This window comes from Varroa jacobsoni, unplaced genomic scaffold (genome assembly GCF_002532875.2).
Source record: "Varroa jacobsoni isolate VJ856 unplaced genomic scaffold, vjacob_1.0 contig00626, whole genome shotgun sequence".
NCBI classification, from domain to species: domain Eukaryota; kingdom Metazoa; phylum Arthropoda; class Arachnida; order Mesostigmata; family Varroidae; genus Varroa; species Varroa jacobsoni.
Window position 1 is genome coordinate 7,462 of NW_019214501.1, and position 19,845 is coordinate 27,306.

A 19,845-nucleotide genomic window follows, 5' to 3' on the forward strand; every position below is an offset into this window, starting at 1 on the left:
TATATCTATATATATATATATATATATAGTTGCGGGAGTAGAGATGTGTGTCATCCTTTGTTAGGCTCTTTTGACCACGCTGACCTCTATGAAAGACTGCTGGCATTACGGTTGTCGGAGCAACCGGCAAACGCTTGCTACGATAAAGCTTTATTGGACGACACGCAATTCTGAAGTTAGAGGCAATCCGAGAAATTGAACGATTTTCAAATCACACCCAAAATGAGCACGAATATATACTCCTATCTTAGACTTCGGTCGCTGAACATTGGAATCGTTACCTCTGTATCCATTTAACGTAGCTATTCTAAAGGGATTTCGCGCCCTTTGAGGCCCCATCTATACGTTATGCACTCAGGTGACTTACACAATATGATTGTAAAACGGTTATTAAAAATGAAACTTCTTACTGTGACGGGTAACTCACTGTCATATATAACCTGCAACCACCAAGTATATATTTTAAGAGATGCGTTCAGAAGCATACACAGAACCCAAACTCTCATGTTGTATCGACTAATGAACACTCTGTTAATTAATACCGATACGAGAAAAAATACAGAGTACAAATTAAATAGTTTCAGTGGATTAAAACATTCTTTTCATGTTAGGGTGAATGTAGGTGAACCTTTTACAGCGGAAACAGGATCATAATTGGGTCAATGACTTTATGGGCATAAATACAGTTTAAGTCCTTAGCACACCCACTGTAAAAGAACCACATCAAGGAGAAGCAATCCATAGTCCGAGTCTCCTGTCCTATATTTAAAAAAAAAGAAACATACGGAATGTACCTCGTTAGGTAGCATTCCGTAATCAGGTTTTACTGCAAACTGCTACTTACATCACATTGATAGGGTTTTTAACCGTCCCCAACTTCTAGACACGAACATATTTTTGTGTGCTGTCATTGTAAGAAAATGGACATTTTTGTGAGAGACAGAGAGGAGATTGAGGAACATGGCGATCTTTCTGTCTCACCCATTCCGTACAATCAATCATCATTCGAAGTCAGAACAGCGGCGATATGTCATGGCATCGGGCATCCGCTATCGGTTTTCTCTTCACAGATTACTGCCCCATATGATCCCCTTAAATGGGCCGGCTCGCTTTGATTCAACATTAACTTAGAAAAACAGTGTTATTTAACATTGAACATATGTGCTTAAGTATTAGTTACTAATCAGTAAACATGAGTACTCTCAGCACTGATAATGGATTAGCTATTACAATCGTTTTTTGTGTAGGTGCTAAAGGCCAAACATCTCTCGCGCGAATTATAGGCTGTAATAGTTCCTTCCTATTGTATCTTTATATACCACACTATTGCAGTCATTGTTCATTTGATCACTTGCGGTCTTTTCATGCTTATGTCCAACATGTATATGAAAAATATGCTCTCAATTGACTGCGTTCCATTTCTCCGGAAACGAATGTCTCAGCGCGCTTCACTGATGCCACCGGTCACGTGACCCTGGCAAAGGCACCGACGCGTACCGACTCACGCACAAAGCGTCAACGACGACTGTAGAATGCAGAGCCGCATACAGATAGAACAGCGGCATGACAATTCAACGGCTGTAGCGCCCCCCCGCGTCGGAAGGGTTCAACGAGAGGTTAGCCGTCCTCCTATCCGCAACCGTCATCGACATAGCTGAACGCCAGCAACTGCATTCATGAGTTTTTCCATCGTTGTTACTTCCAGCCGCACCGCCATAACAGACATGGGTAGGCGTTGTCGCCGAGTTGTGATTCTCGCTGCCGCATCCGTCGGTCGCCGAAACTCCTGCTAGTGCCGTCGGTAACGTCCGCGTTAGAGGAGTCAAGTCGGTGGCCCCTGTTGTCGCGAACTTCATAACTCATCTCTTATCTTCAGCTAGAGGCAGCGCGAGATGCGCCTGCTACTGACCCGAGAGCATCAGCACCGCTAGCAAAGACGAGTATAGCCGAAGCAGATTGTGGTTGCGTCGGCGACTCAAAATCCCAAACCAGAGATCCTGAACGAAGCTGAGACCAGGCATGGGACCCATTAAAAATGGGAACGAAGAGTCTCGCTAGCGGCGCGTACAACGAACGTACACATTACGCCAGACTTCAACCCCATGCGCTATGAGGGAAAGTTGCGATCCGTTTACTTTACTCAACGCAACACGACATATAAATACACCCACGCAGATATGTGCACATCGCCTTCACTGAATGCCTTCAGTGAAGGCGGGCAGGCCGTGGGCTAACTTCGGGGACACGTTTCGGCCAGCACATTAACCTCAACGACGACGACAACAACAATAACGATATTAGTAACAACAACAGCAGCAGCAAAAACAACAATGACATTTTCTCTAAATGGGCCGACCTTTCACCGAAACATTTTGAAGACAAAGGCGCCTAGTAGAGGAACATGGCCGGGCCACGACAAAAAAGGAGAAAGACAACAAAAGAACTCGCGAATATAGTTTAAATTACGGTTGTATGAAAATAAACTGTTGAAAATTTATACATCGTTGTATCTTGCCGACTGACATGGTTGAAACTGTGCCGAAGGTTACTTGGTTTGATGCCGTTAGCTTTGTTTGCAACGCGTAATTATAATATCAGTATCTTAGTTAAGCGTTAATTTAGACGTGTGCCCCTTTCAGGACTAAATAAAGTGTATCTGCGTTCGGTGTTGAACTTTTTTTTTTGAGATGGCTTGAATGATACCTTTACGGATGATTGTCACCAAGGCGAAATCTATTACGTGTGAGTCAAGCGTCGGACCGAGTCCCGACGGCCGAATTAACCTCCATTAAAACTAGAACGAACTAGTTGTCAATTTCTCTCTCAAGCATCACTTTTTACCAATACGACACTTTATTAATTAGTCCTAAGGTTTTCCGCTTTCACACCCAGACAGCCTCGCGTACGATTGAGTTTACCTAGTGGGCACGTGACCACTACATCATGCCCACGCGGCATCTTTTTCAAGTTCAAGTTAACTTAAGTTTGGATCTATGGACTGCGCGGCGACCGTTATAACTACTGACCATAACTTCACAATTATATAAGATAGTATTTACAATTAGAATCGGGGAAATGCGTAAATAGGAAATGTGATAAGTAAATGGGATTTTTGAGAGAGATCAAATAAAATACATTTAGCAATCCGTCAATCTAAAGCAAGACGACTAGTAGCATGCAAAACAGACAGAAGTTCCCGTGTGTGATCCAAGCGTGTGGAGATCGTTGTTCAATAAATATATACATCGTTCGCTGACGTGGCGTTATGGCCAGCGTTAACCAGAGTCCGTCTACATTAGTGGCGTCATCTGTAGCTTTTTCGCTGATTATCTTTCCCCCTTTCAGCACATGGCAATAAAGACATACGCCGCAATAGTGACAACGAAAAACAAACGTCCTTTAGGCATCAAAATAAAATTAGCAACATCTGAAGATATCGTGAACGTCGTGGCCGCCGCAAGCTGAATCCTACCATCCGCTCGCTTCCTTTCAAGTTGAGAGGGAAAATGTAAATTGAACAAGGGCGAAACCGCAACGCCAGACCGTCTTTTGTGTCCTCTGGACTACTCCGCCCATCTCTGACCAAATGTTCTCAGACAGCGCAGTTGAAAGGGCAATCACCGCTTCGACAAGGCGACATCGATATAAGGATGAAGCAGAAGAACAGCGATATGGGCAAATGTGCTCCATTCGAGAACGATCGGACAAACCTAAAGATAACATGGGCAGCAGTCGGAGTAGTGGCTGAGGCAGGAAATCGTGAAGCCAGCTGAAAGAAAAAAGTTCTAAGCCGCTGAAGGCGTTGTGGATTTTTAGGCTTCTTCGTTACTCCTGTTAATACTATTACAACTAGTGCAGGTTTATTACCAATAACAAGAGCAAATGGCCATGGAGTCCGTTGCTGTCGAGCAGAACCGAAGATAAATCGACATATTGATGTTTGTTTTTTCTTATTGGACGCCTTTGCTCTGCTGTCGCTGCTGCTGCCCATGGCCTTAAACTAAGACAATCTTCGGCGTTTTTTTGTGGTTTGGAGGTTTTTGACTGGTTCATTTTTTGGGATACGCCGCGCACAACATGCCATGGCTGTATATGATGAACGTATCTGGCCAATTGGGCGTTGTCTATGGGCCCATACGATAACTGGATAGAGATTTTTCGAGAGGGGAGGGAGGGAGAGAGAGAGAGAGAGAGAGAGAGAGAGAGAGAGAGAGACAATTAATAGATTACATAATCTATATCCATATTAACCATAGAGGAGTGTCGAAAACTATGCAAAAATAGTGATATTGTGGCAGACTGGAAACGGCAAAGTAATCCTGCTTGAGCTGAAACCTGGACTATAATAGGCTTACAGCGCCTCTCGGTTTGCATAAATCTATTCTGTTACCTATTAAAGATAAAAGAAAATTACGTTAGATCAAAAAATCAACTTTAACAGATGTAAAGAGCACTTTGCTTCCGGCTCAACACTCCGTGGCGCAATTACCACTTGCACCTAAAATTACTTTTGTATTTACACATACCTCTATACTATAATTGAGTTTTACATAGTTACTTAAGGTAAGTTTCAGAAAATATAGTAAATCATCAAACTATAGATTGTGCGAGAGTGTTTTTCACTTCTAGTAATTACGAATGGGTCAGTTCCAATGATCTCGCACTTTTTTGCTGGTCCCTAATCGTCGTTGCCACTTCAAGTTTAGGCGCCAGATGCCTGTGTTGGTAGAGCAGCCATAGGCCAAATCCGTGAAAGGACGTTTATTGGAAAACCCATTTAAGTGCCAACGCCGCCGTTTGAAGAAATTTGTCGCTCTGAAGTAAAGAGGTTTCCGCTTTAGCCGAATCCATTTTTCATCCTCAGTCGCCCACAAAGTTCCTGTCGATTTGGGGACTTGGCCTTCCTGGGCCGCGGTGAAGTTTTTGAACTGCGTGTGAATTTGGCAACGGTCTGACAGCCAGTTCATAAAGAGCTTAATACAGTTGCTCAGAACGGAACTATATATCCGATTTTGTGAATGAAGCATGTCACAAATCCTGGTAGCATCATCGTACGAACCTCGAAAGTTCATTCTAAAGACGCGTTTTTTTCCAATTTAGTACATTGGTAAGGGTAAGTAAAATTTTTCCCCTACAATCTTAACTTTCATCAGACAAAGTGGCGACCTGTTTCGTCATATTCCAGCATAACTCTTTGACATCATCCTTAGCTTTCATATGCTTTTTTGTTGATGGCGTTATGAGAGAGTCATCGCACTCATTCGTTCTCCATCTGGTCGAATCGTTTGAGCATTGAATAACAACAGTCCGATCAACAAAACAGCGAAACGAGTCTTCATCTAATACAACAAATACAATTACGGCAGAGCTACACCGTCCTCAGTACGACGCCATAGCAGCAGTAGAACTGATCGCTAGCATATGGCTAAGCGCGATTAGAACACGATACCAGTGGAACTATAGGATACAATCTCCGCATTCGTTGTTATCACTCTGGTATCACCGCAGCTTCGATTGGTACTTGGTGTCATTCTTACTTTCCAACTCGCTACAAGCAAGACTACGAACACTGGTTCAGCCATACACCGAGAACTGACGACTTTGTAACCGAGGGTGTCGCGAAGTCAGCGGGCAGCAGCAGTCAACACTATCTCTAAGGGGATCTGAACCGGAGATCGAGATGGCGATGAGGCCGTCTGATGAAGCGTTCGCTTTGGCTAGTCTAGTGTTCCTTACCTGTGATTGTCCTTTACACGCGATACAAACAAACATCAATAGCTGGATAGACTTTCACTTATAGTGACTGCAAGTAGTCTGGTGACAGCATTGTTGCAGCGTTCTGCTTAGACCGTGGCATTTTCATTATCTTGACCTTTTCGACTTCTGCGGGTGCCTCGGTTTTGTTGGCTGTCAGCGACAGCGGCCAAGGCTGGCTTATGGGGACTTGAACTTGAGAGAATCTCGAATCGACGGAATCAGCCCGCAAGATAGATACAAGGAGCTCGCTAGACCCCGCTTCCAAAGACTGTCCTTGATAGGTGCTCAAATATCGAACTGATCATCTGCCGCAATCGATATGGCAATTGACTGTACAATCCACGGGTCCGGAGTCATGTTAGTGTAAGTCGTTGCTACTGTTGCTATTGGTATTATTATGATCCAGCGAAGTTAACCGGCCATCGAACTTCGAAGATAGCCCGAACGCGATTCACGTGGGCAACTGGACGAACTACTGGATCAGTAACTTTATTTCGATGCTCTAAACGATTTAAACTTATTAAGCAGTTGTGTTAGAAACGTCCACTGTCAGATCGTTCATTTACCAATCAACTAACCTGAATAGCGACAAAATAGACATAAACAAGTTATTGATAAATGACGCGTATCAGTGAGAACAGGCACAAGAAATCAATGTTGCTAGGCTTTATGCTTAGCAACATTGCTTAACACATGCTTAGTCGGACAAAGAACTCATGACAAGAATAATCAGTAATTATGATGCTGCATAATGCTGATATAGTGCCGCTAATCGGAGCGACATGTTGAAGCTTTTGCGTGTTCGAATCCTCTCTAGCTGTTTTTCAACAATAAATTGGTCCATGCATCTGGGTTTCTTATAAAACAGCGTCTTTAACCTGTCTGGATACCGGATATTGACATATGACATCCTAAATTTCGTGTTTACTGCACTCGCTTTTCACTAGGATATCGAATAGAAAGTAGAACAAATAGACCGACCGTTTGGCTAAGCCTTTTAATAAAAGGATGTCCTATCTAACTGGCCTTTATTTGTTTTATATCGTAACTGGTCTAATGATTTATATCAAGCTTGCATCGAATACACGCTGAGGCTATCAGTTTAACCTTTCGTTCCAGTACATTATCAATAAAAGAGTCAAACCTCCAATTTACGCAGCTCCCCTCATTGTTAATTTGCGAATGCTGGCTTGGCCCATTCATGGACCCCCCGAAGTAACACGCTTACAGATGAGCCCGCCGAATACAGGGGAACAGTTAGGTGTGAGCAACCTTGCTCTGAAATCTGACTCCACTTACTAGTAACTGTTACTCGCGTAACTCTGAAGCTATTCCTGAGGGGTAGAAACATGGTGAAGCTGCGTTGTCGACCGCACCAAACGAGAAAACAGTCGACACATACGACGAAGGTGAACTACGAGGAGTTAACACAAATGCAAAACACGACCGGAGCTGATAACGAAGCACGACGATGTAAGCGCGTTTACTTTCACCGACGAATGCCTGGTCGATAGGTCCAAAGGCAGACCTCTTCATCTCTTTTTTTTGGAGCAGGAACACAGCTACTGGTGTTCGATACCGATGAGTAGTTTACCATAGAGAATTACACTAAACCGATGGTGAATTTCACGCACAAAACACAGTATATGTCTAAAACATGATCAGTTTGCTTTATGTGTTCGTATTGCGTTCGGAATTTGTGTGCATTTCACAGATTGACAGGCAATGACGCTATTAATAAAGAGATTTGTGTCTGTTTCTCTGGTAGAAACGGTTATTTTATCCATATTTCCTTTTAATGGTCGGGCGACATGTACGGGGTAGATACGTGACGGTGTCTATACACTATAGTTTAGTTGAACGATTGTAAAAACCGTTCGGGCTCGTTTACGAAAGCAATATTGGCGGTACTTCGTGCTGCGTTTCAAATAAGCTCAGTTCCAATGCACTGCGTCTATGCTAGGTTCAAAACAACTTTAGGAATCTTCAAAAATATTCTAGACACTGATGTGCTATTTATACGTAAAACAAATGGAAAAAAAAGGTGTAATTTTTATTATATGAAATGCGCGCTTTGTATGTCCAACGTAGAAGGATACAGATCTTCTCGTCACAAAAAACAGCGTGTGTCTGCCGTCTGCTACTTGAATAGCGCCTACAGTACATTCCATACAACCATTTAGGGGTTTTAGTTCACACAGCAGGAAGTAGCGCTAGCACTAACAGCAAAAACTGCAAGACAATTCTATAGAGATCACGAGACAATTTCGAATGGACACGCGCGAAATCACCGTTTCAAGGTACATCGCCGCTATTTTAGGATGTTCTGATGAAAGTAACGGTTACAGCCTATTACTCTGCATAATTAGGCAGGCTGTCATTGGTTAATTTAGAATTTTGACCAGCGTTCGATGGGCATGATAAAGAATACTCGTAAATAACCGTTTTTCTATCTACAATTTTATTTAAGCTGTATGATCTCGGTGACCGGCTTCATCTGTACAATTGCAGACTGGCATTGGAAACAACAAAAAACTAACCGAATACAAGCTCGCACGAAGTTAAGATAGTTATTTAATAGCGGTCATGCGTTGCATTGAAAATCAACATCGAATCGGAGAGATATTTTTCACGCAGTTCCATTGGTGATGTTGCTATTACTCTAAAGGTGGTTTTTTTTACACTTCCATTGTTTCTCGCCTTCAAAGCCTTTCGAATACACATGGTGATAACAGATTAAGGGAAGGCGGCGTCTTTCTGATCATTATATTTATACGGTCGTTTTTTTCGAGATTTACCAAATCGTGTTGGTATTGTCGGAAGCTCGTAAAGGCCACCGTTTCACAGGGTTTCCTTACCTGTCTCTTAAAAAAAAGGTTAAACGATTTATACAGCATAATATAGGCAGTAACATAAAATCAAAGAGCAGAGCATTTAGGATTCAACGAGAAATTCCAAGCAAAATTTTTGTTGAAGAACGGAGTGATACTAATATTCAGTGTGTTTTTCAGATCATAGTTTTGAGATATGAATTGTACATGGTAGAGGTCAATCTGTCTAAGTCTCTGTCATTTTTACACTGAGGGTCGAGCAATGCGTGTCCAGTAGTTACACGTTCGAGATACGAAACGTTTAGGTTTATGACGCCCTTCGACTGCATCAAAACGACACACTTTAGGAGGATACCTTTTTGACGCTAAAACTAAAGATTTTCTTGGAACAGTCCGTCTGTATTCGGTTATAAGAAGAAGTGTAATCGCTATGTCTTCAATTTGTTGTCGCTCGATTGAACGCAATGATGTAATGTAGGCACAGGTACTGCGTCGACTTTTTGATAGTTTCAGCAACTTACGATTTCCACTGCGTGTTATTAGGACAATTCACGACTTTACAAATTGCCTATGACCACCATCAACCGATGACTATCTGGCCGCCCTTGCATCAAAGCAATCACCAACTGCTTCCTCGGTTTAACAGTACGCACGAACACTCGTGTCGCACCTGAAGCATCGATGACATCACAGAAAACCGAAGGGTAGCAAATGATACAAAAATTTTCTTCGATTATAAAGTAACAGTAGCAGTCCTAGTATAAATTAGATATCTAACTATAAAGCGATTCTTCATGGTAGTATCGTACGTAAAAGTGGAAACATTTACTAGCAACCCTTATATGGGTTACTTATATATTAAGTAGTTATGCATAATTCGCGGCAGAAATGAAATCATTAGGATAATAAATATAAACATAAATAGAGCACAATCGCATATCCAAATATCCCTGATTAGCAAAATCTAACGATATCTGTAGCTTTGATAGCGTAGCAAGCGCTCGATGACTTACGGGTCCCGTCACTTATCGGTTGTGGCGCCCTAGCAAAGGGGAGCCATAGCAAAGTAACACGCAAACTGTAAACAGTCGTTGAAAAAAGCCAACTGGGCACTGATAATGCCAATATCGATAAATGTCTCCTTTCCGACCGTGCATCTAACAGGAAGGACAAAACGGGGTAAGGCATTCGCTTCAGTGGTAGAAACGATGTTAGCCATGTATTAACGTATACTTCCCCTTGATGATTTGAAGCTTTTCGACAAGAAACAGTATGTTACCATTGACTTTAGGCATAATATAAAGCAAATTAGTAAATGAATTTTATGTATTACAAAAGGTCAATCTAGCTAGCTTTTTTTCTAAGCAATGATTACGTGAAAACCTCAACACCTTCTACAACAAAGAAAGCATTGTGTATGATTAAATTTGTTAACCAATTATCAGTTCGGTTTCGTTGCGCGTTATCGGCATTGTACCAAATTTCGCGTGTGCTATATACGTACATCAAACGCTCCCGCTTTCCTTGCTGTTCGCTAACGTTTGCTCAGAGACAAAGGGACTTGATTCACTTGCTACGGAGCTTTTCCAATAACTCCTTTGTCGTGTGATGTCCATTGGATTATCTTCATTAGCCATTTAGTGACAGTTTGAGGCGCCCTCTGTGGTGCTCAATGAAACTGTCAACCCAACTGTCATTGGGTTCCTGTCCAAATAAGCCCGCACACAGCGATCAGCTGTTTTGTCGAAACGGGGGATACGGGTATGAGAAAACCATGTGTTTACTTAGCAAAGTAACAGACGGTTTCTTGAATTGAAGTTAATTTGCATAGGTAGTATTATGGGTGCTGTGAGACAAAGGTTACTAGAGATTTTTACTTCTTTTAGTTGAAACGCTGGCAGAACCGAGTTTAGTGGACTAATGGGGACTGCATTGCCGCAGCTAACTGTTTAGTTAAACGATTAAGTACACAGAAGAAACTTGATGGAGGACAAATCCTGGGCTCAGCTTCTGAAGTCCTAATAATGCAACCAATGTGGAATAACCACGGAGTTAAAAATCTGTATGGTTAAAAACTTGAGACAGGCAAATTTCTCAGGCACAGCGCTTTTGTTAGTACCGTTGATTTCACTACCCCATCAGACAATGTGATTTGAGTCGTCGTTGATCTTCTTAGTATTTAGTAAACCCATTTACATGATTATAACATACCATCTTGTTAAGTTTCTAGTTCTAATAGTGTAATTTTTCGAATTTGTTACAGAGTTTCCTAAATTAGTCAATTGAACATGAATCCAGAGGTGATCGTTTTGGGAGGATGTGTGACCGATTTTACCGTGTATACACCGCGTTTGCCAGTTCCCGGTGAAACTGTTGTGGCTAAACTTTTCCAGTACGGCTATGGAGGTACATATTTAAATAGCCTGAACTATGCTACGTTTCGCCTCGAATTTCTCCAACTTAAGCCATCGCTAGTATCTTGCTTCTTACATATCGTTCTAAATTAGATTATTTTGAATTTTCTAAGTACATATCATTGGCACTATAATACATAAAAGTTAATTGACTAAGCGTTGTACTATTTCTATTTAGGCAAAGCTGCGAACTCCGCGTATATGTGTGTGTTACTCGGAGTACATACGATTCTCATAAGCAAATTAGGTGACGACTACTTTGGTCAGAATTACTTGAAACACCTCGAAGCCATCGGCATCAACGTCCGTCATGTCACAGTTGAGAAGAACTGTTCTAGCCCCATAGCTAACATTACAGTAGCAGACAGCGGCGAAAATTCAATCGTCTACTTTCCGGGCTGCCTTGACCGCATTGCCGAAACTGATATTAAAAGTGCTGAGAGTATGTTTAAGAGGGCAAAGGTAGGTCTTTGGCCCCAGCAGGCCTGGTCAACTATTTCAGTAACAGCTATATATCCTGTGCTTCATGTTGTTTGTGTGCCAGCGCTAAACGCATATGTTAAGTGCAAGATCAGAATACGTGCGTTTTCCACGAGACGTAAGCTAACTTAGTAATAAGTTGATGGCTAGCTTAAGCAAGCTCATAGTATATACTGAACAAATACCAGATCGAGTGCCCGTAAAGCTCTGATCTGTAATATGTTAATTTCACTTTAAATCGCCTAGTGATCATTGCGTATAGTCGAAGTCACATATTATTGACATAAAATTAAAATATGCGAGATATGTACTTGCTTTTGCTATCCATACATCCCGGTACATGAAACAACATATTATTGCTACACCAACAATTCCGCATTGATGCTGTAAAATTAGGGATAAAAAATTTACAAAAGCGTTTTGCGTTGCTTGGCCACGCAGGTATTTGCTTGTGTTTTTGAAGCCCCAATGACGGTTATTCGACTCGCGTTGCAATTGGCGCGTCAGCATAGAATGATCACGTACGTAAACGCAGCTCCGAACGTGTCCGAATCTCTACTAAAAGACTGTCTTCCTTTGATCGATTATATCTGTGTCAACGAAACGGAAGGATCTACCCTCGTATGTACGATTAAGGGCGAACCTCAAGGTCTATTGAGCGACCAAGAGGTTGTTGACTTTCTATTGTCTGCAGGGGTCGGTACGGTAATAATAACCAAAGGAAAAAAAGGCGCAGTGTTCTCTCAAGAACCGACCAAACTGCAGTCGGTTGCGGCCGAACCGGTTACAAATGTTGTGGATACTACAGGTGCAGGCGACGCTTTCAATGGTAGTTTTATTTATCACCTAGCTCGAAATATTCAACTTCCACTTGAAGACAAAATTCGTAAGGCCTGCGGCATTGCATCGCTCAGCGTTCAGAAGAAGGGCACGCAGCCGAGTTATCCGAAAAAAGAAGAACTGGCTGACAAATTTCTTTAAACTGCCTATCCAATTTGTGACAAAAATTTGGTTCTCTGAAATAAAACAGAATGTATGGATCCTTTGTGTGTTTAATAAAGGATTTCTATGAAAGGGTCGCCGATAATAATTAGGCGATGCAGCATCCGTATCGTGCACTAATTGTATGAGTTGACGTTTCTATTATTATATACTTACATTATGGATTAACATAGCTCTCAGTCTATTCAAGCTTAGGTAAAAGGTTTCATCTGACTGAGGTTCAACTGAACTATCTTCGTATTACTCACTATCAGACAAAATATTAGATTTTAATACACTTGTTTTAATTATATTTTTCGCTATAAAAACAATATCCAGCCAATTGCGTTTTGATGTAAAATCTGCACTGACAATTTTACCGAAAAGCACCCTGAACGTGGTACAGGTTTAGCGTTACTTTAACATCGTTCGATCATATGGTGGATGCCTTATGCCCTATATTCATATATATATACGAAAGTAGAAAGATGGTACATTTAGATAGAATTTACGCATACAATTTTGCTGAATGAATCGTGGAATCCTCGTTCTCATAAGACAAATCTTTGGTGCGTATTGTCATTTTTCAGCATTTCGCTTGCTCATCCGATCGGCTTTTGCTTAACATATGTTACCTAACACCCCACGATACCGTCGAACTCGATTGCAACAGATCACTAGATAAACTACTCAGGGACGCAGCAGTGGCATTTTCCCGCACTTTTAGGGGTTGTGGCTATTGTGTATATCAACTAGCCTGTCTTAGCAACAATTGAAGAGACTGCGACGAATCCTAATACATCGATAGAAGTTTCTATACCTAAATAATATTTCTAGCCAACGCTACCTGCTGTAGGTCGTTGTCATTGCCTCTGTTATCATTTACAAAAGAGACAGACAGTTGAGCGTGAGGTATTCATAAATAAGGTGATGTTTCAATGGAAACTGAAGTGCGATTTATTTACAACGCTTAAGAGGTTCATGTAATTCAAGCGGTATATCTGTAATACGAGGTAACGTAACTGTTGATAACAGAGCTCTTTAAAAAAAGGAATGAAAAATAATACTGGAAGCATTTGGTGCTATCACGACATCAAATCAAGACAATTCTTTTGCTACGATCTGCACAGGGATGCATCATCTCTTCAGTTTACTCAAACCAGTCCAAAGTGCTTTCAATATCTTTTTTTGTAAATGTATTTTAGAAATGAACATTTGTGTGTAATTAAATGCTTGACTGAGTGTTTTCTTAACAAAAGCAAACATTTTTACTGGAAGGTCTTTGGCACGCAAGTGGTAATTCCAAATAAAATGTATAGAAAGACATTCAATAGCACTTACTAGACCCTATTTTGAGTATTTAGTTGCCAAAACAGTAATTTGCTTTGAGGTTGCGCGGCACCATATTTTACATCCTTAAGTTATATGTAACACCGGAACTGGATACAAATCGTTCATGACATATTAGTCATCACATATACGAAGATACGAAAAAAGAACGCGTAGTACAAATTGGATGAAGTTTCTGCCGCTGCAAAGTAGGCTGTTTCAAACTCGTCTCCAGGCCAAATACGAAAGTATTGCCTCCTCTTATTACATGTTCACTTATACACTGCATATTTCATACAATGTATCTGATCCATTGTTTATGCCTTGTATCTTGTACTGCAGAGCATCCTAGGAGGATGTGTTACCTCACAGTATAGATCAAACTCGGAATTTCCGACTCCCAGGAGGACGCTTGCCGCGCATAACTTCCACTGCAACTATGGCGGTATAGGCATTCAATTGGAAATGCGCAAAGAAGTTGCCTAGAGCAATGATATCGAATCAACTTAGAGAGAGGTTCTGTGAGGTACATTGTACTGCCCAGAACTACCCTCAAGAAAGTTTGACATGCATAGCATGCTTTATAAATATGGTGGTGATTTCTCTGAAATTGAAGTAGTGCCCTTGAGGGGCTATTGCATTTGGGTATTTTATAATAATAGAAACATTATATTCATATTGAGCAATATTCGGGAGAGGGTGCTACACAGGGCCTATGTGTTTTCGCACCGGTTTAAATATGGCGCTGCTGACAAATTTCAAGATGATCAATTTGAAAAAAAGTATCTTAAAAAAATGAGCACGAAAGAAAAAGTATGAATGAGTCAGTATAGAAAGAAATAGTTTCAGCCCATTATGCGATGTCGCCGTAGGAGCCACTAGAGGTAATGCAGCCTGCTCGCGACCGAATGACATCAACCTCATGTCGATCGCGCCGAAAACGTGTTCGCAAAGGCAGACTGTCAAAAGCATTGCTTTTGATTAAGTTTCTGAGTCTAAAAAATTGTAAGCTAACTGAAAGGCACGTTGAAGAGTGCAGAGCTCTGCTTATTAGATCCTTTCGCTTATCCTGTGCTAGCAAGCACTTATAGATGATTGCTTGCGTGATCTTTTCAACAATTAGTCGCATAAAAATTGCATAGATGTTGTAGTAATAATACATAAGGCTTTGCATAAAGTAATAATGCTATAATAAAAATGTTTAGAAAACGGTGGCTTAAAAAAGGACTTATGATTTTTGATTGACAAACCGCTAGTCCGGTTATGCAATATGCACTTACTGCCTATTTAACGATTTACTACGAAGAAAAACTAGAGATTAATACCGTTCATCTGCAACACAGGTATTTGCATGTGTTTTTCACACGCCGAACCGTACAGTTACCGTGGGAACACGTCATATACCTATGAAACTTCCTATGTGTCAACACTGAACAAGTTCCCTTCTCTTGTGGGCTATCTAAGTGTCAATGAAACCGAGAGTGCTATACTCGTTTGCCAAATTCAGGGTGAACCTCTACTATTCAGGATGAAAGACTACGAAATTGTAAAGCTCTTGCTTGGAGCGGACCTCAGCATTTTACTTAAAATAAAGGGCGTCGAGGGCGACGCCGGTATAAGTTGGCACCAGTTGAGTTAGTCTTGGATGCGAATGTCATGATCCGACAACTGCTGAAGACGCATTCAGTGAAGGTTTCGTTTGCCAACTCGTGTGAAACAACAAATTTTCGAGGGTAGACATAATTCACGAAACGTGGGATATCGCATTGCTCATGATTCAGAGAAAAGGCACATTAGGAAACTATTCAACCAGGGATGGAACACTCGAGAGGTTCTCATACACACGCTTTCATGTCGTCTTGTCGAATAAATAAATCATTACAAAATAAGAATTCCCAAATATATAATATCTGAAATACAGCGGCCAAATAATCAAATTAACATAAGTCAATTTCATTTATAATAACAGTGGAGGAACCATATAGACAATATAAATATAGTAAGCAAATATTCAAAGTGATCCAGCCTTGAATGGAAATTTTGCTGATATTTGAATTGCTCATTAGACGCATATTCAGTAAGTCTCAACCTATTGTAGCTTCTCTTATATCGGACAGAAAAAATACCAACAGCGTTTGTTGAATATATATATAATATATGTGTATATATATTGTTCGATGAAAGCATTCCATTTCAATGGTAGTAGTGTTTACACGCAGATAATTGAAATATCATTCTGTGTATATTCTGCGAATAGGTATCAAATAAAGTGACTCATTCAAATTGTTGCCATTTTTGTACAACAAGCTCTATGATGAAAACTAGGCATTTATTCAAATATGCAATGATATTTACAAGAACCTTATTGAGAATATTAGATGAGAGGTTCAGCTTACATCTTCCTTTCAGTAGTAGTTCATAAGGTCAGCTGGGTAGGAGTAAACGCTTCCGAGCCAACCCTGTGAAAAGATTCCTGAGCATAACATTCGTTTTATTTAAGCTGCATGGTGTGTTTCATAAATACCTCTTTCTTATAGTTTAATAAGATCCAGTAGGGATTTTCCGTGCTTTCGGAGCCTTTGCCATATATATACCGTTTATACAACTTGAGCAGTATTAGCAAGAATCAATTTTAATAGCACTAGTCCACAAATCTCCTTCATGATATGAAAGGAAATATTTTCAGCTTATAGTACATCCATCCACAACGATGTCGTTTAACATAAAGTAAACAGCAAAGAATCACACAATCAGAATTGTATTTCCAATGATTGTATATGCGATAGGTTACAAACGGCATAGTTCCCGGTTTCCAATGTAGTATTAAGTAGCGTCAAGCGGCATCTGTTTCGTCCTCATCATCATCTTCAACCTTGACATCCTCAATTTGCTCTTCAGATTCAGTGTCGACCTCTGCCTGAAACACGTCTTCAGTGTCATTGCGTTCGAGTAACTCGTCAGCTTCATGAATTATCTTTTCTTCCTTGACAGTGTGATTACTGCTTTTGCCGTTTGCCTCATGATAATTGGCCGCCGTGATACTTCCCTCCTTCGCATCGTGCCCGTTCTGTCCATCATCAATACCCTCCTCCTTGATTTCCACTTTGACTTTTTTACGCCTGACTTTAGGTTTTGGTTGACCCCGGTCGTCTTCTTCGTCCGATTTTTTCTTCTTTTTCGGTAATATAAGCCTAGGCAATTTCTCTACCCATTCGCCGGTATCCTTTTTAGTCGGATCGAGTTCCCGCCGGTACTCCGGAATTGTGTAGTCGAGTTTTTGAAAAAGCCGTTCCATAACCTCGTCGACATAGTAACCAATTTTCATATCGCATTTTTTATCTAGTTTCGTGTCCTGGAGATTTACAAGGACTATCTTTGCGTTGGGGTTGTTTCGTCGGGCCTGCCAAATTAAAAATGAGAAAACCCTTTGTAGGCTCAATCGTAGTCGGATATTTTTAGATAACACGAATCGTGGTAGAACCACAAGCGTGTCTAGATTATATGTGTAATGGTACATCATTTCTGCCAGTAGATCAAGTACGATCCAATCGTGCAATACGAAACATACGATGAAGCTACGATAAACTACTGAAAGCTATGACAGTACCTGTAGAGGCATAGTGCCCACAGGCAATATTTGCAAAGTACTCCCGAGACAAAGTACAAGATCAGCCTGTCGACAATGCTCGAGCGAAGCATTAAGTCCTTCCGTTGGGAGTTCATCTTCCCAATCGAGTATCGAATCACGCAAGCGGCCACCCCGGCATGACTTCGCGTTGCGACCTAATCGTTCAGCTAGGCAGGGTTCGCCAGTTAGCTTTTGTCCAACCTGCAAATAACGGGAAATAGCAGACTACAATTGTTAGCTACATATTTTTAAACTAATTAATATAGTAGTTTAGATTCGCTAGAAGCGACTAAAGGGATGATAAACGACCGTTATTAAATTGTGTTGCCCATTTAAGCGAAAGAGAAGTGATTTCATGGTTAACTTCAAGCTCATTTCCTACCGTTCGAGTACACCTTCTCCGAATAAACTGTTTGCCGCACTTTTGGCATCGATCCACAAACATATTTCCGTGTACGTCCGTTAGTCGACTGAGCGGAAATCCACTTTTTGTGTGAAGACCGTCCACATTTTGTGAGCAAATAAACTGCAGCTTACCACGGCGCTACAGTAAACCAAAAGCACCGCTATTATTATCAGTAATTATTGTTGTTATTAACCAATGAACTCATCTTTTTAGAGCTCACTTTTAAAGAAAGCAAGTACGAGTTCTATTCGATGCAAATGAAGCCAATATTTTCCTAAATTTTCGTCAATTGTCATTCGACCAGGTTCGACTGTGTACTGAATAGTACACGGTTTCTGTATTCTAATTTTTGTAGTTAACTAGTCCATTGAGTAACTACATCAGTGAATATTAATGTAACGTAAACGTACCTGAAGTTCAACTAGGGCCATATGTGTCTTTGTCGGAATAGCGTCATCAAAAGAAATGTTGATCGTTGGCTTCTCACCCTGCTGCTCTTTTGTCCAGACGCCGTTTGGACCACTAAAAATAATACCAATACAACAGAATTGACGACAGTAAAGATATTATTATTACTACTATAGAAGGTGATTTTTTTAACAAAAAGTAGTGCGAATTAAATTCGATTAATCGATATTTAACTGGACTGTTTCCTGCGTAATGTATACGAAAAGTAACAAACGTTTTGCTACTGTTCAAGACAAGAGCATTCGGAAGTAAAGTTGGAATTAAAAGATTAATGCATTCATTTCTTTGAAAGAGGGAGAAAATGCAGCTTGCTAAAGCAGTTTGAGTAATCTCTTTTTCTCTGCCCTAGGTCGTCTGGCACGATACTGTCTGTAGCATTTAATAGGTGACACCGTAAATACGAAACTAAAGTAAGAGGCAGAAGATCCATTAATAAGTTCATTCTCTAACTAGATTAAGAATATTAACACTGTAACTGAGGTTACTCATCCATTTAAACCAAATGGAAACTTTTTAGATTAATACAGCTTTACTATAGAGATACTCTTGCCCAAAGTAGACGCTGATAAAAATAAAAACATAAGTGCCATTTACCGGAAATCCGGTATTCCAGCCGATGTCGAAATGCCCGCACCGGTGATAACCACCATATGCTTGCAACCTTGAACCCATTCTGCTAATCGCGATATTTTGTGTTCCAATTCCGCTTCGCTATCGAATACTTCAGGCTGACCGCATTTACCTGTGAATCACACATTGCAAAACCATCGAAACTTGCCAGGAGCGTATTTCCTTAAGACATGTTCGGTGTATTTACCCAAGCGTTCTTTGGCACACCCTATCCTCGAGAACGCGCTCTGTGAAATGGTTTAACTTCTTAACTCACGGTTCCATATATAATACGCTAAAACCTGAAGTTGAAATCGTCTAACAGAAACCCGTTCGTACCCGCAGTAAATAATTTTAAAATATTTTGAATTTTCAATCAAAAAATGCCATGCTATTTAATACTGAACAACCACCAATCAAGGTTGTTTCTCTATGATTTTCGAACAACAGTAATAGCCATTCTTTTCTAATCGTTACCGTCTACTGAACTGTTACGTTGTTACACAAATGCAAACAGTTCTTCTTTCTTTTGACTTCATTTAGGTCACCCAGAGAACACACCTTTGTACTCATAAGGTGAAAGGCCATTAGCGTAGTCACACGACATCTTAGTTAGTCTTATTCAGAACAAATAACCTGAAGAAATAAGTAAATTTGTAACACACATCACGCCACAATTCCCAGAGAAGTTTATTTTTCGTTCCCGTTCAGCGTAACACAGCACCTGAGGACAGTGGGTTATTGGACCTGCACACCCTGTTCGACGAATGCGCTGGAAACCGAAGCGCTTCTCATGTATTTGTTTATATTATTGACATCTGTGTTTGATGTTGCCCGTCATTCAGCCAAGAGCAGAAGCTTTGCTACATTTTGGCAAATCGTTATACTCTGACTAAATATGACATAAAACACTCCGAATCACAGTATTCCGGTAATGAATAT

The 19,845-nt window shown here is 40.7% G+C and overlaps 2 protein-coding genes and 1 long non-coding RNA gene across 7 annotated transcripts; 1 reads left to right on the top strand and 2 right to left on the bottom strand.

Annotated features, from left to right (window-relative positions):
* Positions 1-8,195: 8,195 nt before the first annotated feature.
* LOC111271440 (uncharacterized) lies at positions 8,196-10,176 on the bottom strand. The gene is made up of 2 exons (XR_002686868.2): positions 10,093-10,176; positions 8,196-9,745 (listed from the first exon to the last, which is right to left on the bottom strand). It is a non-coding gene; the product is annotated as an uncharacterized LOC111271440 (long non-coding RNA).
* LOC111271439 (ribokinase) lies at positions 9,629-12,522 on the top strand. 5 transcript variants are annotated; one of them, XM_022852225.2, is made up of 4 exons: positions 9,629-9,767; positions 10,852-10,994; positions 11,181-11,464; positions 11,924-12,522. In XM_022852225.2, the coding sequence occupies exons 2-4, from the start codon at positions 10,877-10,879 to the stop codon at positions 12,461-12,463; spliced, it is 942 nt and encodes a 313-aa protein (XP_022707960.1). In that variant the 5' UTR covers positions 9,629-9,767; positions 10,852-10,876; the 3' UTR covers positions 12,464-12,522. The 5 variants fall into 5 exon arrangements, with proteins under 5 accessions (XP_022707960.1, XP_022707958.1, XP_022707961.1 ...); XM_022852223.2 differs by lacking the exon at positions 9,629-9,767 and adding an exon at positions 9,772-9,858; XM_022852226.2 differs by lacking the exon at positions 9,629-9,767 and adding an exon at positions 10,261-10,349.
* Positions 12,523-15,336: 2,814 nt separating this feature from the next.
* Positions 15,337-19,704, bottom strand: Sirt6 (sirtuin 6). Its single transcript, XM_022852222.2, has 6 exons — positions 19,465-19,704; positions 18,889-19,036; positions 18,237-18,348; positions 17,803-17,964; positions 17,400-17,621; positions 15,337-17,192 (listed from the first exon to the last, which is right to left on the bottom strand). The coding sequence occupies exons 1-6, from the start codon at positions 19,508-19,510 to the stop codon at positions 16,626-16,628; spliced, it is 1,257 nt and encodes a 418-aa protein (XP_022707957.1). The 5' UTR covers positions 19,511-19,704; the 3' UTR covers positions 15,337-16,625.
* Positions 19,705-19,845: the final 141 nt, after the last annotated feature.

Coding starts and splice junctions, on each gene's coding strand:
- Sirt6 (XM_022852222.2), bottom strand. CDS start 19,510: ATGTCGTGTGACTACGCTAATGGCCTTTCACCTTATGAGTACAAAG. Junction 19,037..19,464: donor TTCACCTTATGAGTACAAAG/GTGTGTTCTCTG, acceptor TGTGATTCACAG/GTAAATGCGGTCAGCCTGAA. Junction 18,349..18,888: donor GCTGGAATACCGGATTTCCG/GTAAATGGCACT, acceptor TATTATTTTTAG/TGGTCCAAACGGCGTCTGGA.
- LOC111271439 (XM_022852225.2), top strand. CDS start 10,877: ATGAATCCAGAGGTGATCGTTTTGGGAGGATGTGTGACCGATTTTACC. Junction 10,995..11,180: donor TTTCCAGTACGGCTATGGAG/GTACATATTTAA, acceptor ATTTCTATTTAG/GCAAAGCTGCGAACTCCGCG. Junction 11,465..11,923: donor GTATGTTTAAGAGGGCAAAG/GTAGGTCTTTGG, acceptor TTGGCCACGCAG/GTATTTGCTTGTGTTTTTGA.